The sequence below is a fragment of the Amblyomma maculatum genome, chromosome 11 (genome assembly GCF_055883805.1).
Source record: "Amblyomma maculatum isolate TAMU_Amacu chromosome 11, ASM5588380v1, whole genome shotgun sequence".
NCBI classification, from domain to species: domain Eukaryota; kingdom Metazoa; phylum Arthropoda; class Arachnida; order Ixodida; family Ixodidae; genus Amblyomma; species Amblyomma maculatum.
In genome coordinates this window covers 59,246,428-59,261,148 of record NC_139354.1, presented here as the reverse complement: position 1 = coordinate 59,261,148, position 14,721 = coordinate 59,246,428, and the positions used below count along the sequence as shown (strand labels likewise).

The following is a 14,721-nucleotide window of genomic DNA, read 5'->3' as shown; positions in this document are numbered from 1 at the left end:
ATAGTTAGTGCTGATGTTCTGTAGAAGCACTATCAAAGGAAACCGAACAGTGGTTGAATGGGAGGCTCAGTCCGGGAGAAAACGTTTCGTCGAGTGAACTTGTTTTCATCTGAGCCAGTTGATCCCCGCATGTCGCGTTTATATATGCTTGTACTTCCGAAGAGGAAAGGCGGGAGAGCGGAGATGAGTCGAATATGGTATTTAAGAGTTTTTCTCTTGGATATGGCTATGTTCTGAAATTGAAACTACGATCTTCTATTCCGAAAGAAAAACAAAAGTGCAAGCCCCTGCAAAACGAACTGCGTGAGGTACACTATCAATCGCCAATGCAAGTAAGTGTGATATTAGCTAATTTTGCTAGAAAAGATTTCGCAATTTCAAATTCAACTGAGGGGCAATGCATTTGCGATTAGATAGGATATACAGCAGCAGCTATATTTATCAGACCTTTTTTCAAGTTGCCAATTCGCGATAACAAGCACTTGCCGACATCGAACTTGCTACAAATGGTCATTCACTATGCTCAGACGTTTGATGGATGCGGCTAGATTGTACATGAATGACACACATCGGAGGTATTGAAATAGCAGAGGCGCAAGAGACACGTACAGTGGTTGTCATTTTTTGTGTCCCTGTCGCCTCGTGCTTTGAAGCGCATTGAATACAAGATTTATCATGTACGTCACGCTGTATGTTTTTCCACTGCGGCCGCGTTTACTTTTTACTGCGAGAGATGACATCGCAGGTTCCCATTAAAGACTGGCTATCGCCAAGGTAAAATTCCCTCGTTTCCTAACGTCCACTTCCATCAAAGCTAAAGCGCATATAAACCCCCCAGTTATTATCGCGGATACTAGAAGACATCTACCTGGAGCAAGGGTGGTTAATGGCCTGAGCTCAACCAAAATTCCTGGTCGAATTCCTTTCGCTTCGTCTACTCAACTTCCTTTCAAGCAGAACCTCAGTTCTTCAAACCTTAGTCTCTATGCTCGGTACACTATAAATGGCGCGAATACTTCAACGTGAATTCTCCCACCAACTGGACTAACCAAATTTGCAACGTATGAAGTGACCATCATCATTAATATAGTGCAACAGAGTTTCCACCCGAGAAAAAGACCCGAGAGAGACCTTGCAAAAGCTATCGTCCTAGCCTTTCATGTCAACTATTGATTTTGCGCCGTGCACTCGGAATGAGGTTGTTGCCGGAGCTCAACTCCCTCTTTACAATGGTTTTATTTCTTTCTTTCTTTCTTTTCTTTATTTGTTCCTTTCTATTACAGAAAGCCGGAGCGAAAGCTAAAGGCTACAGAGCCTGACAAAGGCTTCCGCTCCGGATGACGTTCAGCGTGCAGTTTGAAAAACGTATACAAAGCATACAAAAGAGCACTTCGAATCATAAACACAAGGAGCAAATACAGAAATTTGATTGCATGAAACTGAGTCACTCCAAATAACTATGGATAGGAAAAAAGAAATACAAAAGATTGGCATTTTATTGCGGATTGCTATGTAATAAACCAACTGCAATTAATGAAACAGATGAAACATACCGCTGTAGACGATATCAATAAACCGTTTGTTGAACTTAGTGATAAAGTATAGAACACTTGCAAAATAATAAAGAAAAGCACATGTAACCTCTGATACAAAAAACACAAAACAAAAAAAAAATGCAGAACCTCGTGTTTTGCCCCCTATATAGTGGTACACTTCTCTCATGACGGGACCTACATATATAATGTACAAGCCATAAGCAATCCCACTCACACTCCAAACTCTACAATGTATTAGACTTGCCGCTTGTACATCACTACGCACTCGAGAGCAAACCATCGAATTGAAACCTTCGAATCCGGCTTTAGATGTAGCACGAAGCTGAAAATTTCAGCGTGAATCGTATATGTAACCTTCAAAAACTTTTTAGAGGGAATTTAACGGCTGCAAGAACTATTATCAGACCATGGTCGATGCGTCTTGGGCACATTTCTGCCTAACACGCGGGGAAATCCAAAAGTTTGCATTTATTTAGGAAATATGTCACAAGCGTTTCTTACTAGGCCACGGTACAAACACGAGATAGGTGTTTGAAGGAGCACAGACAGAAAATCAACCAGGTCGCATTTCACGCAAGGTTACCGCTTTTAATAGCAAAAATTGGAGATGGGTGTGAGAACAGCCTTCGCAGTTGAGCCCGTGCTTTCTCCGTTTCCTGAACATTTTTTCCTGCAACAAGAACTGGTTTATTAACCCAAGTTTTTCGAGTTTAGTCAATGCCATTTTCATGTGTTTTGCACTGATCGGCAGAACGTGAGAGAAAGAGACCGGCAGAGCAAATCCGCCAGAAGCATTCAGAGGCAGAAAAATTACTATCAGTAGGTAGGCACCACTCACACGCGATCGAGAAATGTTTATTTTGTTTCTTTGTCACCGTAGCATGCAGAAAAAGGTGTTGTGCATTGGATAGCATCACTCGCATCCGAGTGTTAGTGCCGTGATATTTTCTTTGCCTTATTTGCAAGGTTTAAAAATAGATAACGCCAGGAATTTGAAATTCGTACCTTTAGCATTATGTAATGATGGTTCAATATTTAAAAGAAAATTGTGTAACGGTTTTGCTCTATTTAAGCCGGCATATTTTTATGGTTCAATATTTAAAAGAAAATTGTGTAACGGTTTTGCTCTATTTAAGCCGGCATATTTTTTGGGAGAGCATATTGATTGGCTGTTATTAATTTGTTCACTCCCCACGTAGGCCTCCACCCAGCAACCTCAACTGAACGAAGGCTTATATAATATCATTCTTGTATGTCCCATCTGCTTCGAGAAGATGCCTTACGACTTTATGAAGGTAAAGATACTGCCATATTTCCGGTTCCATTTTGCCTCGAACTGTTTCCTATTGAATCACTGTTTAACCAGTCGGTGTTTCTGTTAGCGTATCGATTAGTCGAAAATTATTGAAATTTAATATCAGACAGCAAGTATAACTTGTTCCTTGAGGGACATGCTAATATGAGAAAACTTTTTATTACTTAAAGAAAAAAAAACTAAGGTTAGCCTGGTTTTAAATTTTCCACAATGCATGTGATAAAGTTCCGCATCGCTTCAAGCACTTTAAGGAAATAAAAACGCGGACGCACGAGTACGATGCAAAGTGTGCGGCACATAGTTTCGAGTTTTCAAGAATGAAATAGGAAAAGGCATCTTTTTAATATACGATGGTTTTCTTGTTTTCAAAACCGATTTCCTGGTTATTGTTCGGCGATTCACATTCTCAAAATAATTTTCTACCTAAATCAACGTAATGTAGTCGCTACTTAATGAGCCAAAAAACATTACCTAGCGAATACTCAGATAGAAAAATCAATGGCATATCCGAAACGCAAAATAAATTATCCACTGCTGCTGAATAATTGCCAGGTAGTAAAAATGAGATGAAACATACATCATCACGAAAAGTTCATCGGCGGTAACGAAGTTAAGTTAAAAAGGTACATGCATGGGGCTTCAAAAAATAAGTAGCCGGATTTGCATATATCACGTACGCAGTAACACCTCTCGAAACATTGTCCAGACGGCATTCATATAGTCGCCAAGACACTGGAAGGTCTTCCTTATTCGGTCGAATTTGCCTACCGAGAGCTCTTCAACTCAGTGGAAGATATAACAGCAATATTGATTAGCGGGCTTCGTACTACAAGATGCCCGCTGTTCTCCACAGTCTTCAATTTAAGTCGGCAATAGAGCCAGAAGTAAAGCCGCCAATAACAATCAAAAGTAAACAAAACAATGTAGAAGTATCCGCATTCGTGTATGGCCACTGTAGTTGAGGTAAATGCATGGGTATCTTCACTGTAAAGAAAGAAGCGAAGTTTTCCCAGCGGCGTTGAATGTGAACAGAAGGAACAAATGTAGCGGCGTTACTCACACTCAAGAAAGCGTACTCGAGGCTACTGTAAGAAAAAAGACGATAAAATGAACCATAACGAACTAAAAATAAAAACTTTACTGATAACACGCCATATCCTTTATCGCTCGCAATATGGCATTAGGCGCACAACATGCACAATTTCGCATCACTGAAGTCGCCGTATGCTGACTTTAGAATATTGATTGTGAAGGTGATTTCGTCTGGCCGACGAATGACATTAAAGAAAGCGAAATGAGGGCGCAAATGTTCTTCACACATTCCGGCACAGTGAATATGCTTCCAAATCAAGAATCGATCTCCTGGTTTGGGATTTTTCGTCACGTCCTATTAAAAATTGCGCTTGCCGTCGGGCCATTGCGGCCTTTATATAACCAGGGTGAGTCGTCGGGCTTCCAGTGCGTGGTGATAGAACGCGGTTATTTGGTATAGGCTCCTTGTCATAGACTTGCTGGAATGGAACTGACCAGACTACATAAATAATGGCGGCGTCATAGGCGAAGCGTACGTCGAATTTATGTGTGCGATAGTTTAGTGCAAGCACCCCTTAAACCAGATGCTCAGCGGATGCGAAGTTCTTGGCTGGTCTTCCTTACACTAGGCCAAGGAGGTCTCAGTGAGCTTAGGTTCAAACGGTGTTCTGTCCTTGAAGAGCACTGTGGAAGGCCGTGTCAGGGGAGGATGCTTTCGACGAAGGGCATAGCGATATCTGTGACGGCACCATTAAGCCGGGGCTTTCACTTCTGCTTGGCTAGTCAGGTAATCATTTGCAACTCTTTTCCATTTTTGGCGGAAGTCAGCATAGAGAAAAGGCCAAGTATATCCCTGCTTGTCTGATGGAATGGCCTTGTAGTTATTGGTGGACAGATTTCCTGTAGAAATTCTTTGATACCTGTTGGCAGCGACTTATGCTATTGCCAGTAACAATAATTCTTAATCAGGTGGGTGATGTCAGCACTGAAGCGGGAACCGCAATATGTGTCCTGAATAGAATGGTGGGTACGGGTAAAGCCAAGGTAGTAAGCTTTAGGCTTATTATGCAACGTGAGCAGGATTTCCTCACAAATGTGCGCCTGCATGACAGATATGGAGCTCAAGGTTGGAAATGTTCTTAACATGTACACTGTGACGAAGCTAAAACAAAAATTATATGCTTCTGAACGGTCAGGAAAGGTTGGTCAACTTTCTCTGTATGTAGTTCATGGGGCTCTGCAGCTCCTGGTGAGTTAGCTGTTTCACGATGTCCCGATTGTATATGGGTCAGAAAAAAGGCGTAGTTATTGGCCTTTCTAAGCGGCGTGTCGACAGGTCTTAGCGGTAGGCACTCCGTATTGTTGTACTTCCATTCATTCTTGTAAACGCCGATGATATGAAACTCCTGAAAAGGCAGTCTGCATTTGAATCAGAAGACCGGAGGATTTCTTACAACTAGAAAGCTAGCACGGTGCGCGGTGCACTGTGCATGGTGGTCGCTCACTATCTTCAATGTCGTTCGTAAAAGCAAGGTCCAAATATTGATGCAGCCGAGATTGTGACCCGTTCTCAATCGTTGAATAGTTGGCTCATGTGCATTACTTTTCTAAGCAAGTACTAATCTATAGGCCTAAGCTTTTGTGTCGATATGACTTTCAGTACTGGCCTTGTCATCAGAGTGTGCACATGAGGGAGAGAACTGTAACATCACTCTCGATTATTGACGGCTTCTACTTACGGTAGTTGCTCTTAAAATGACATGTCTGAATTTGTAAGTTCGGTCAGAGCTCCGACGAGGCAGCAGAAGTTTTGGGCAAATCTTTGATGATGTGCGCACAATCCAAGCAATGTGCGCAGTCTGGTGCCAGGAATCGGCCCAAATGTTGCGCTTGCCGCTTTTGCTGTGGGTCTGGGCTATCTCCGTCCTTGCTTACGATATGACCAATGAGAAAGAGCTCGTCGTAGTCGAAGTAGCACTCCTGGGGAAACCCAGTGTGTGTCACGCACTCGTGACGGCAGTCCGAGATTCAGCACAGCTGGAAACTAATTGGGCACGCCGGTTTTAGACCACGAACATCTGCTCAAATTGGCTGCAGTGATAGCAGCAAACATGCTAGCCTATCGTCAAGCTTCAAAGTTCATGGCTGCTGGCAAAACTGAACCTAAATCCGGCAACAGAAAGCTGATATAGAGCTTCTAAAGAAAATAAAAACGATCTAGAAAAATATGAAACCAGCCGTGCCTGGCTGCGATAGACCATATAAACTGCGGCGCATCTCGCGTGGAAAAGAAGGCGATAAAAACGCGACCTATGGTAAATAGGGTGAGCAAAAAGAGCAGCAAGGTACTGTGACACTTCCAGTGAAGTAGATTTTTTCTATGTTGTCAAAGTATTTCAAAATAGTCAGTCTATACGCAGCCCAATCTCCAGAAATGACTTTTTCAGGCACATCTGTCAGCAGGCCATTCGGAAGTGCTTCCAGACCTCGCACAATCACTATCGAAGAAACAAAACGTAAGTGAACTTACACCAAGACTCGAGGCATTAATTCAAGCTAATTCTTCAGCTCAGGTAAGTTTTGAAATGGAGCACAGAAAAGTTCTAGTTTGGCATGGCATGCTTTTATTTATAGAAAATTATTATAGAAACTTGACGATTTGAAAAATTTTCAAATCTAGTCAATTTGAGTTGAGGTACCATTAAAGATGGTAAAGAAATGGGCTCATAATTGGACTTTGGTGAATATACTACGGGTAAAATAGGGGTCTGAGGGGGGGGGGGGGGGGGGCTGGCTATCCTAGCAAAATGTGAGAGATTCAACTATTTTTACAAGATTTGCCGTTGTGGTAACCAGAATATAAAATACTTAATCCCAGAAACATCAATGTAAATAAACAACTACTTAATGACATATGTACAAACAAAACCACGATGAGGCACATCTGGAATACCGTATATATACTAAAAATTGTTTCTGTGTATTTTTAACGGTAACTGCCTTATAACATCATGACGTTTATGAGAGCATTATGCTTAGGAATAAATATAATATTGTATTTTGTTTTGATTATCCAAGAATTTTTGCCTTAAAACTTAAAGAAATTTCATCACTGCAACAAGATGAAAATGTAATAATAACGCGGATAATAGATATTGTGTCATAGCCATGACATTTCTTATAACTTTAGCACAAAGTGAAAGGATCCAAATGTGAATGTTATGCGACTCAGTCTGATTATTTTTTACTTTCTACAAACTTTCATTAACAAATCTCTTCAAGCCTCGGAGCAAAAATACCATTGCTATATTACGCAACATTACTATCTCATAGCATGTAGGAGATGAATACCTAGCTTTTCGTAGTAGAATTTTTAAAGCTGTAAATTACTTTGAACAGAAGAAAACCTGCTTTGCTGCTAAGCCATCTGCATTTAATCTATGCTCCCACTACTTGAACAGCGTTAGAGCTGCTATCAACATACTGTTATCGAAAATACACATGGCAACAAAAGCTTTTTAGAGAAAAGAAGGAATTCTAGAGGATTTACAATGTTTCAGTTATTTTTGTTCGAGCATGCAATGTTTCATACAAAAGAATACTTCGAAGATATTTTGTAATGAAAATAAAACTCCATAAAAGAGGGAAGAAAAAAATGTATTCATGAGGTCAATTTCAGAACATAGAACCATCGTTCGCAGATGAATTCGACATCGCATATAGCAAAGCGCTTGAAGAATGGCAAAGTTTGAACATAAGTGATAACTCTAAATAAGAAATCTCTGTAGGACCTATGAAAACTTCTTCATTCGTCATAAACAGATGGAATGTGAGCGAAGGAGTAGATAACGAAATCGCCTAAGATATATTCTGGCCTGAAGAATGATTTAAATTCAAGACCCCGATAGACAAAAGTTTTTTATTTTTCCTACATTTAAACGAAACGCAACACAGTGCTAATAATTTACATGAATGTCAGAGATAATTGGGACAAAATATTCGGAAAGTTGAGTGAAATGAACCACTGATCTTCTTACATTGCTTGGACGCAGTGACCTTGTCATCGTTCCCTCTAGAACATTTTTACAACAGCCAACCTCTTTTCGTTCATTCAATACCCCTTCTAATTTTATTTAGAAATATTTTTGTACCCTGATGCAAGAATCGACATTATTAATAAAAGAACAAAAACATGTTTCATGTGGGAGTCTTCTGTTTGGTGTAAACCACTCAGTTCTTCTAAACTAGCATGTGCAGCTTAGCGAATGTTCATTACTGAAGGTCGTTGGTCGCCGTGCATTACTGCAACCAACAATTCAAACCCAGCAAACAACTATCTGAGGCGCTGAGTCTCCGCAGTGGCTTCTAATCTGTTCTCAATTAGCTAGAACGATGAAAGCTCGGATGTAGTTGTGTTATGATGATAAAAATCCCTGCCTGAACAGTCTGCCTAAAATGTGGAACATAGACATTCATTTGCAACCACACAATCTTCCATGTGTCAAATTTAGCGTTTCCCCGAGGGGCATCCTCTTGATTCACCCACGTGAAAACAGTGCTAAATAAGGCACATATCTTTATTTCCCACATCGGCGATTGCGATGCTTATTGGTATTGGCTAATGGACGAAACGCAGCTAAAGCTCAACATGTTTCATCTTTATTTTAGACGCGTCGGTATTTTCGCAGTATCATGTCATTTGTGCACAAAGTCGTAAAGTAGTGTGCTAGCCAGCGCCATAATTTTGGAAACTATGCATACACAATTTTGAAACGCTTTTTTTCCATACTCAGAGGATAGTTCGCACAAAGCAACGGAATAACAATTTATGGCTTCCTCAATCTATAAAACGTTATCTAAATCGGCCGAATCTGTTTAAAAAGTGCCAATGAAACAAATGCATAGAAGCTCGAAGGATTCACTAGTCTACAAACCAGTTCATCTAGAAAGTTCTATATAATATGGCATGCATGCATAAAACATTCTTTTTACCTGTTCTCTAGATGCTTAAATTCTATTTCGTACATAAATATAATATACACACGCTATGAAACACGTGCCGAATGTAGTTACTTCCAATAGGCATATTACTTGGACGAATGTTTTTCTGGGGCTTTGTGTAACATTGCGAGTGCTAAGCTTTAAAAGGCGCGTTTAATTCCGTTTCAAAGGAGATATATCATTGTCTCGCCCCCGCCCTGAAACTCGTCATTTACAGCAACGACCAGACTTGGTTAGCTGAAAAGGTCATTAGCTCCATGAAGAGAAGAAATTACTGGTAAATCTTCCAGCCATGGATGAGAGCGTGTTCCTGCAATTATAGGTTTTGTTTCGAAATTTCTCTGTTGTGATCCGTTGTTCTTCTTTTTTTTAATTTGTCAGCCACAGCCTGCATTCAAGTAGATGTACGTTTCTCATTAGGGGTAGTGTACCATGCTCACGAGTGCTGCGTTTTCTCCCTTTGTTTAATGCAAATGCAGGAATATGAAGGCAGCTCCAAATACTCGGTCCCTGGAACAGCCAGCGATGAACCCAGAGAAATAAATGCAAAGCTCCCAGAAAAGAAACACTGCCCACACTGCAATGAATTCTGGGAAAGTTCAGAAATCAAGGTGAGTGAAGCATCTCCTTTATCATTGCACAACCTCAAAGAAACCATTTTTTACAGAAGTAAGGAGTGGGAATCATGTTAACAACCTTGATAAACGTTCACAAATATGATGTGTGTTTTTTTTTTTTTTTTTTGCAGGTTTCTAATCATTATCGAATGTTGCTCAAAAAAAAATTTGTCCTTTCTCGCACAATGCTTGCTTTTGCAAAGGCTGGAGATCCAATTTCTTGCATAAACGAAAAAGCTAAAGATCTTGGAGGAGGTCTAAATGTGGGTGTTTGGCTCCGTAACATGCTTTCAGAATAACATGTGAAATGGGCAGCTCTCTTCTCATTCCTGCACAATTCCAGCGTCCCTAGCTCACCAAGGCGCGTACGAAGCCCGAGAGCTGTATCTTTCGAAGCGCCCTAAGGTGTCGTGCATAGGAAACCAATCACCTTTCCAGCCTCTGGAACCCGAACCCCACCCCAATTCACCTTCCTTTTCCATAGGGCCCTATATCAGAACCAAGCAAAGCTGCTGAATGATAAATCAATGAACGAGCGATACTCAAACTCCTCCTTAAGGGTAGCAGGCGTTAACGTAGGCTACCCTTTCGGCTATAAAGCCCCGCTTTATGACCAACCCGTATGAACGTGCCTCCCTGGAATAGGAGTCGTGCCTGACTCAGCATCTAAGACCATTGGAAGGTTGGTTCTTATTCCACCTTCCTGCCCAAATTAGCAAGTCGAGTGCGCAGCGCCTCTCAACTTTCTGTTATAATGTGGTCTCGCTAAGTCGCATAAACTGTAGAAGAATCAGTGCTCGGTCATGTGAGCTGTCAGCTGCCATTGGCCAGTGAAATGATAAGGATTTTCAGCTCACAACCCTGACGCCGACACTGATGCCAGATTCACTGCGTAGCGTTCCTCTCACGTAGTCCTGTCAAAAAACAAGCTTAGAAAAGCAACATTAGGAGAACAATCATAACTAGAAATGTATAGATCTATTTACGCTAAAAAACGTTTGTGGCAGACCTCTTCTCTGCTTCTGCATCTTTTTCGTCTGTTTGTGTTATTGATGTGCTTGAGTACACCGCCTACTTATGCAAGTTTCGTCTGCCGCAACAGGAGCACATCAGAGAGTGTTTTCTGCATTCTGCGGAAAATCAAGAAAGCAGACAGCAAGGGCCGCCAAGAGAGCAAGAAGAACGTCTGGAAACAGGTCCAGAAAAAACCTTCGCGAACATCATTTTCCCTAACAGGTTAACAATATACTTTTTAGAAAACTAAGGTGGGCTTACAAGTGTAATGATACGTTACGACTGAATGCTGCCACGATAAAAGAGTTAATGACGGTGCCGTAGCGTTTTTTAATATTTTCTCGCAGATTAAACATTTGGCCTCTTTTATGGGCGGTTGCCGAATGCATGCCGTAATGAAGAATATTTAAAAAAAGCAATAAAATGGCATTACAGCAGCATTGATATTAACCTGAGGGTTGCCTATCTCTTGTTTTATATACCTGGCGTGAATATGAAGGCTCATATTAGGCCTATACGCAGAACCTGGTCGCCGCTGAACATGTCTCATTTCCTTGTATCTTCATTTTTAAGTTCTGCCGTATATATACTGGGTGTCTAAGCTAACTTTAGCGAAGGGTTAAAGAATAAAATATTTGAGGTAGATTAGAAAAACAACTTGCATACAGCTGCCAGCTAGCAGGCACACCACAGGCAATATTTTATTTCGCAATTGCCTGGGGTATTTTTGTATTTCGCGCGCTTGCTTTAGAGCTTCAAAAAAGTCCACGCCAGGCTTTCCTTATCGGAAAAAACATGGAATGGGGGTTTCAGAAGGTTCTCTCAAACTTTGCAAACCACATTTACTGTTTAAAGGCAATAATTAGTAAATTAGAATATTTTAAATATTTTTTTTTAAATAATTGCAAAATAAAAATATCCGATGTGCGCCAGAAGGCTGTCAGTTGTATATAAGTGGTTTCTCTGGCCTACCTCAAATGCTTTGTTTTTTAACCCTTGGCTAAAGTTACTGTTTAAAGGCAATAATTAGTAAATTAGAATCTTTTAAATATTTTTTAAATAAGCTTACATTTCAAGAGTAGTTCTCGAAACTCGGAAATGCGGTATAACTTTGTGTTCACATTATTACCCCCAATGCAAGCGAAAATTACCCCACGTACCGTTCTAGAAAATACCACCCGATAGCTTTGCTTATTCGAGTGTCAGGTGTTGCTACGAGCGAGATAAGGTGCTGATAAGGTACACTTACCTAACGGGTTGTAATAAAGATATCCCCATTTTTATTTTGCACTTGCCGCAGAAGTATCTGAGACGTTGAGCAGGCATTCATTCTGACAGATCTCAATACAATCTAACGATAGCAGAGGGTCCGCTATATTCTAATTACGTTTCACCATTTATCTTTCAGCTCTAGCAGCCATATTGACCAGCAAGAACTTGAGGAACGGAAATGCATTGAAGATGAAATCAAGAAATTGCGAGAGGCCTTAGAGGTGAGTGATGTTCTTTGATGCACTGCACATGTGGATCCCGAATGCGCACGTTCGGCGCGCAGATTTTGAAACTCGGTAAAGTGGTTTAAAATGGTAACCAGCAGATACGCGCACTCACAAACATGCACACGTACATACACATATCTAAAAAAAGCCAAAACTTAGCGAAGAAAAGCGCATTGAATTGTGCTTTGTTATAGTAGAGAAAGCACTCACAAGCTGATTGTTACCGACCAGATATCTTTTTCGATCTTGCTTGGGCTGCTGCTCTGATTCTCCAAGCTGTTTCCATATGTTACAACCACGCTGTCTGGCGATGGTAATTAAAACTCAGCCCTGAATAACAGCATCCACACACGCTTCTCCCTGACAGGTCTTTCAAGTTCGCCAGTCAACATAGGGAATGAAGGAGCCGGTGACGTGCAAAATCACCGACCGAGCTCTCCCGTAATGCTTTCACCATCGCAGCGCGTTCGAACCGGCCGGGTTCTAACCCAGACACTCGAGTTCAGTAACCGAGCATCTTAGCCCTTGATCTACCGCGGCGAAGACATTGAACTGGTTTAGTAGGATTAAAGCTCCGCAATTTTACGCGACGATCCTAGGGGGCGCAACAAGTAGGGTTAAGCTAAAACCCCTTAATAAACTAAAGGTATCGCCAACATGTGTAGGTTGCCGCCCGCCTCCTCTCCGGGGCTTTCCTTCGGTATTCAACCCTCCCATTGGCCAAGCGCCATCACGTGTTTCCGCCCGTTTTTAACTTGCTTGTTATGTTGGCTTCCTCCTTTCCCCCGGTGCACAACAGCATGCGCGCGTGGCGCATATCGTGGTGTGTTTTGCTACGGCTCGTGTGCCTCTTTGCTGCGATTTCGGGTGCAGCACACGTGGGCATGATAGCAAACGGTTGTTTATAATACCGCTGCGATTCCAGAATCGCCACGGAGAAAGGTTTCGCGGCCCTTAATCGGCCGGGCAGACTTGAACTGAACGCTATGGTTGCGGCTGTGTTAAAGGAGTTATGACAGCTAACATTTGGGCATAAACTGATTATTTGGTTTCGCTCCACAAACCTTAAATTATTTATCTGCGAAATGTGAACTCATTTGGTGCTGTAGATAGTTTTAAAATCAATTTTTATTATTATTATCGACATCAGCTTTCTGGTCTGGCAACAATTAGCCACTGACGTCACAACGAAATCTCATCCCGATGTTGTCTGCCGTTCGCGGTGTCAGCTGCGCTCTGCAAGCACCCCGTGGACGGCGGTCAGCGAGAGCTTTTTTTTTTTTCTTTCAAAAAAATTTAATTCACATATTCATTTTTCTTTTACAAGCCTTCACTATAACCTGCGACCTTAGTGACCCTAGGACGTGTTTTGGGTTTCGTCAGAGATTGTTGAGGAGGACGAAATCGATAGCCTCATGCTGTATTATTTAAGCATACAATCAGAAGCATATTATCCTTACGTTATGAGAGTTAGCTTGTTTAGAAACAAAACGTTCCCACACATAAAAAGGCGCATATCCAACGTTTCCTTTCACAGTGTGCACAGCAAAAGGGGGGACGGGTTAACGTTGTGTTGCTGACTGCTGAGCTATTGACCATCGCTCTTCCGTGTCGAAAGCTAAGCGGAAATCCCAGACAAGCATACGTTCCCGCGAGAGCTTACCTTACGACATTAGAGAAGCAGACAAGGCTTTTTAACGAAGTAGTACGCTTTGACTTGCGCGTGTTATTCAAACTAAAACATTTTCGGCTGGTAAAGTTTTTTTTTTTTTTTTTTGCAAAGCGATGTTCAGTCTGGTCACGGCCACCGCACGAACGCATACGCCGACAGCGCTGTTTAAATCCCGTCATCAGAAAACCCAACACAATTCGATTGCGCGAAAAAAAAAAAAAAATTACCCGCACAAAACAAGAGCCTCCCATCTGCCGCCATCTCCGCGTCTCGCCTCTCCAGCAGCGGCACACGCGACTGCGACAGACTCCCGAGCCAAATTACGTCTCGTGAGTGCTTTAGCAGCAGTGGGCTTTATAAGGCAAACGGGTGAACGTTAGGTGCCCGGTGGTTTCGCTTTAGTTGTTTCGCCTCTGCCAGACGCGCACTCTCAGTGTACACGCGTTATCGATGTAGAGCGAAGATGAGAGATGCAACGTGTTATAGGTTCCTGAGAAAATATATATCCCTCCAGTACTTAAATAGTTAACGTAATTAATGATATTATTTAAGGTGGTAGTATTTCCATACAAGAAAGGGCGTCATATTGTGCTACCTACGTAATAAGGCTTGAGGCAGACAAAATGGACCACCTCAAAGGTCAGGAATCGGCCGGACTTATGAGAGCCACGAAGACCCACCCTGTAATTTACACCCGCATATATTTGGACCAACAATGACGGCAGGCTAGCTTTTCACTGAGAAGTCTTCAACACGCGGAAAACCAGGCTCACAGATGGTCTCCAGTTGGATACTAAAAAGCTCGACGTCAAAAGTTATGGCGCTCTGAATGCCAGCGTTGCTGGCTCTGACGTCTACGCACAAGTAAACCTTGTCAGCGAGCCCTTCAGTTTTCGGTCAAAACATTAATTTAAAAATGGTGTTTCTGCCCGGCATAAGTCTGTATTACGTTCTGCAATATCCGCAGCACTCACACGGTCTTGAATGCGGTACCTCTGCCGGCAGATGTCATCTC

General features: G+C 41.8%; 1 protein-coding gene across 1 annotated transcript in view; it reads left to right on the top strand.

The window, feature by feature from the left end:
- The window catches only part of LOC146173903 (uncharacterized), a 51,922-nt gene that overhangs the window by 36,152 nt on the left and 1,049 nt on the right, over window positions 1-14,721 (top strand). The window contains exons 10-14 of the mRNA XM_084585294.1: window positions 2,756-2,851; window positions 6,351-6,476; window positions 9,384-9,515; window positions 10,624-10,757; window positions 11,944-12,028. Coding sequence (XP_084441420.1) covers window positions 2,756-2,851; window positions 6,351-6,476; window positions 9,384-9,515; window positions 10,624-10,757; window positions 11,944-12,028 — 573 coding nt within the window. The remainder of the gene's footprint in view (window positions 1-2,755; window positions 2,852-6,350; window positions 6,477-9,383; window positions 9,516-10,623; window positions 10,758-11,943; window positions 12,029-14,721) is intronic.